This window comes from Uranotaenia lowii, chromosome 2 (genome assembly GCF_029784155.1).
Source record: "Uranotaenia lowii strain MFRU-FL chromosome 2, ASM2978415v1, whole genome shotgun sequence".
In the NCBI taxonomy this organism is placed as follows: Eukaryota; Metazoa; Arthropoda; class Insecta; order Diptera; family Culicidae; genus Uranotaenia; species Uranotaenia lowii.
In genome coordinates this window covers 102749852-102754472 of record NC_073692.1, presented here as the reverse complement: position 1 = coordinate 102754472, position 4621 = coordinate 102749852, and the positions used below count along the sequence as shown (strand labels likewise).

At 33.4% G+C, this 4621-nt stretch overlaps 1 protein-coding gene across 1 annotated transcript; it reads right to left on the bottom strand.

Annotated features, from left to right (window-relative positions):
* Positions 1-1483: 1483 nt before the first annotated feature.
* On the bottom strand, positions 1484-2764 carry LOC129746747 (probable palmitoyltransferase ZDHHC24). The gene has a single exon (XM_055740618.1). The coding sequence runs from the start codon at positions 2692-2694 to the stop codon at positions 1834-1836; it is 861 nt and encodes a 286-aa protein (XP_055596593.1). The 5' UTR covers positions 2695-2764; the 3' UTR covers positions 1484-1833.
* Positions 2765-4621: the final 1857 nt, after the last annotated feature.

Here is a 4621-nt window from a genome sequence, read left to right as displayed (position 1 = left end):
TACAGATTTCAGATTCAGATTTCAGAGTCAGATTTCAGATTCAGATTTCAGATTCAGATTTCAGATTCAGATTTCAGATTCAGATTTCAGATTCAGATTTCAGATTCAGATTTCAGATTCAGATTTCAGATTCAGATTCCAGATTAAGATTTCAGATTCATATTTCAGATTTAAATTTCAGATTCAGATTTCAGATTCAGATTTCAGGTTCAGATTCAGATTTCAGATTCAGATTTTAGATTCAATTTCATATTTTAGATTCAGATTTCAGATATCAGAATCAGATTTTAGATTTAGATTTTAGATTAAGATTTCAGATTCAGATTTCAGATTCAATTTCTGATTTTAGATTCAGATTTGAGATTCAGATTTCAGATATCAGATTTCAGATTTTAGATTTAGATTTTAGATTAAGATTTCAGATTCACATTACAGATTAAGGTTTCATATTCAGATTTCAGATTCAGATTGCAGATTCAGATTTCAGATTCAGATTTCAGATTCAGATTTTAGATTCAGGTTTCAGATTCAGATTCAGATTTCAGATTTCAGATTTCAGACTCAGATTTAAGATTCAGATTTCAGATTCAGATTTCAGATTCAGATTCAGATTTCAGATTCAATTTCAGATTTAAGATTCAAATTTCAGATATCAGAATCAGATTTTAGATTTAGATTTTAGATTAAGATTTCAGATTCAGATTTCAGATTCAATTTCAGATTCAGATTTCAGATTTCAGATTTCAGATTCAGATTTCAGATTTCAGATTTCAGATCTCAGATTCAGATTTCAGATTCAGATTTCAAATTCAAATTTCAGATTCAGATTTCAGACACCCATATGCTTAACTTGTGGTGTAATGATTACTGTGAAACATCTACTTTTGGAATGCCGAAAATATTCAACAATAAGACAGGGTATATAACCGGAAGGAGGACTAGAATTGATACTGCAAAACGAAACAGAAAGTGAAGAAAAACTGATAAGATTCCTAAAAATAAGTGAATTGTACAGTGAAATTTGATGAAAAATTGTAGAAACGTTATTTTCCAAACACGAGGGTGAAAACTTAAGGTTAATCCCTCTAAAAATAAACGATACAAAAAAAAAAGAAAAAAACTTCAGATTTCAGATTCAGATCTCATGTTCAGGTTTCAGATTCAGATTTAGAATCTGAAATTTGGACCTGAATCTGAAATTTAAATCTGGAATCTTTGATTTAGATTTTAGATTCAGGTCTAAATTTCAGATTCAGATTTCATATTCAGATAACATATGCAGATAACAGATTTCAGAACCATTAGATTTGGAATGGAAAAAATAGTACATCTTGAAATAGTTTATTGTTTGTTTCCCATCAAAATGATTTCCATTACTGAAATCAAAGTAACTCCAAGGATAGTCTTCCGAAGTTTTATTATTATTAATATAATTAAGAATTCTTTCAAAAGGATTTCGGATCAATGACGACGACATTGTGTATTTCAGATATGAAGTATATAAATGTATAAGCGTTCTTCTTTGTAAATTTGAAGAAGTGTACAACCGCTTGCTTACTTTACATGGCAATAAATCTAACATAATTAATTCTTGAATTATTTGAAAATAATTTAATCGGTTGAAATTTTCAAATAAGATTCAAGTTTCAACATGAATGATGAATTTCGGTTTTCAGTAAGTACATTTTGAATTCAATAAAATGTGTTTAAGCATAATAATGTAATATGAATAGAAAAATATAATGAAAAAAATCATACCTATTTAATTGTGCTTCACGTTTAGCTCTTCAGTGCAGTATTGATAAACTTTGTTTGATTGTTGAGTAACGTTCTTCATTTGCTTTTATTTGCCTGTTTTTGGACGATATCCCAATTTACACCATTGATCGGCAACTCACTTCGGATGAACGGCGACAGCCAGGTAAGATGCCATCGCTGACCCAGGACCATGCGTAGATTTTCTCGCCAACCGAGGTCATAGTCAAGGCATCCCCGTTCATGGACCACTTGTCCACTCAATATCAGGCGACCATGGTAGATGAGTAGAACCCCGGTGAATAACATTCCGACCATATTTATCAGATAGATGACTAGATAATACTGCTTCGTTGAGGTGTCAATCACAAGCATGGCCAGGGGAAAAACTATTTTGACTAGTGAGGTCCAATTGCGGAACTCTTCTCCCCGGACAAACCAGATGAAATAATTGTTCAGTATGCTTGCGTACAGTGTCGCAACGAACAGATGCAGTACAAACAAGATGAAGTATCGGTGGTTTTTGTGACCGATGCAACATCCGGTGAAGACGCAGTGGTGATCTCGTTTCAAAATGCATGCTTTGCAAGTGTTACAATGCCAAGCTCGGGGTGGAGCAACAGCTTCACACGTTGAACACAAATGCCACGATCTGGAACCCAAACCTCCAGCTACGGCCACGTTACTGGGCACGTTGATAATCTCCGTTCCACAGCTAGTATCGCACATGACCACGGCCAGCATGTTTACGCTGATGTTGAAAAGTAGAAAGATTGCCGGCACAAAATGTATCCAATTGAACACGGAATCCGACCCGTGAACGCCCGGTATAACGACGTAAACTTCGAACCAAAAGGTAACCGGAATAATCGCTGCCATAAATGCTGTAGCAACGGCATCTTGCACCGACCGAGGTAGGAATCGCTTCCGTATTTTCATAGTTTACGATGTTCAAAATCAGTAATCTTTGGAAAGAAAAACTACAGAAAAGCTTAGCAACTTTTGTGATGATGGGAGGATAAACAAATGCTGCAACCCCCCCCCTAGACGAACACGCGCGCGTGACAGCAGCATAAATTTGACAATATGCTTTGTTATGCTGCCATGAGGCTAGCAGCGCCATCTAAACGTGATACTAGTAATGTCTCTCTGCTTTATCGAGCTTCAAAAATTCAAAACGACGGGTACGAAAAATACTTCTGATATGCGGAGATGGATAACGCAAAATTAAACACGTTTCGAGAGAAATCATTAGTAAAACGTGATATAACTTTAACCTCTCAATCTGGAATGTATAATGTGATTTTTTTTTATATTCAGAGGGTGTTTAAAATGGTAAAATGTCGATATCTGATGCAGTGCAAGGTAAAGTCAAGATCATGGTGTTCCTAAAATCATTGTTTTGTCCGAAAATAGACTTTCTGGATTGTAAACTTAATTCTTTACTAGAGCGTTCCAATCTTTTAACAAAGGCATAGTCCAATTTTTTTTTGAAAAATAAAAGAAAATGTAAAATACAGCGAATTGCAAGAAAAATGAAACGACGATAATGGCATATCTTGCAAAAACAACAGAATTTTTAAATAATAAAAAAAAACCTAGAGTAATGAAATTTACTGAATGCCAAAAGTTTGTTTTTCCCGTCATTTTGGACCTTTGACATTTTTGTAGGGGAGAGTGGGGTCACGTGGGCCATGGGGAAACGTGGGCCACTCTAAATATCTCAGCTGTGTGTTGAGATAAAAATCCCAATCCAACTGTCATCTTCGTCGCTTTGCGTAAGCATGTTTTTTTATATGTGTTGTTGACTTATGTACGCAACATATGATTCTTTCATTTATCTAGCCGAGAAAAATGTACTTACATATTTAAACCAGCACCCGCTAATTGCATCGATGGGGAACTTAAAGTTCATAACAAAAATATGCTCATACGCTTATGATCTTAGTTTTGTCATGTTCTTTCACGAGGAATTTATGATGAAACATCAATGAGTCATACAAACGCAACCAATTTGAAAATCATATAGCTTGTGAGGTACATTTTGTGGGGTATCTTGGGACTTGGGCCACCTTTATTTTGGTGTATTTATACACATTCAGAACTTAAAATATGTTATTACTATATGTAAAGTTTTCTTATGCCAAATTAAGAGCTATGAAAAATGTTTTGTCTATCTTTTCTAATGCGATAGAGACGAACATAAATCCAATATAAGTATAGAATTTTGCCGAAACGTTCGCGAGCCAGGTTTTATGAACTATTCGATCATACACAACTCTCTTTTTCATTTCCTTATCTGAAATTGATTTAAAAAAACGAAATGAATTATGAAATTTCAGTTTTGGGTCAACTCATAAATTTTGCGCGTGATCTAGTCAATTTGGATTTAATGGCCCACGTTTCCCCACTGTTTTTCAAAATCTAAAAAAAATAACATTTTTTAAAACAAACAGAATTCGGGAGATTGATATATTTAAAAAATAATAAAAAAAATGCCTAATGATACCTTAAAAATTTAGAAAACCTTTCCATTTTTTTTTCTTTTTATCTTTTATAATGAAAAGGTTATGAAACAAAGAAAAAAATTGGCCCAAGATAGATCAATTGTTTTCCTTGAAAGTTAACGAAGATTTATTTATTATTACAGCAAATGTCCTGTAAAAAAGTCACGTAATTTGGTTTTCGACCTGTAAAATTACGGTAAATGTCCTGCTCCTTTTTGTTACAGGACATTTGCGTAATTTTACAGGAAATAATTAATGTAATTTTTGAAATATTAAGCAATTTTTTTCGTTCATTTTTCGCTTATTGTGTCGCTATATCTTTTTTTGCAAATTTTGCAATTATTGTAATTTATTTGTTT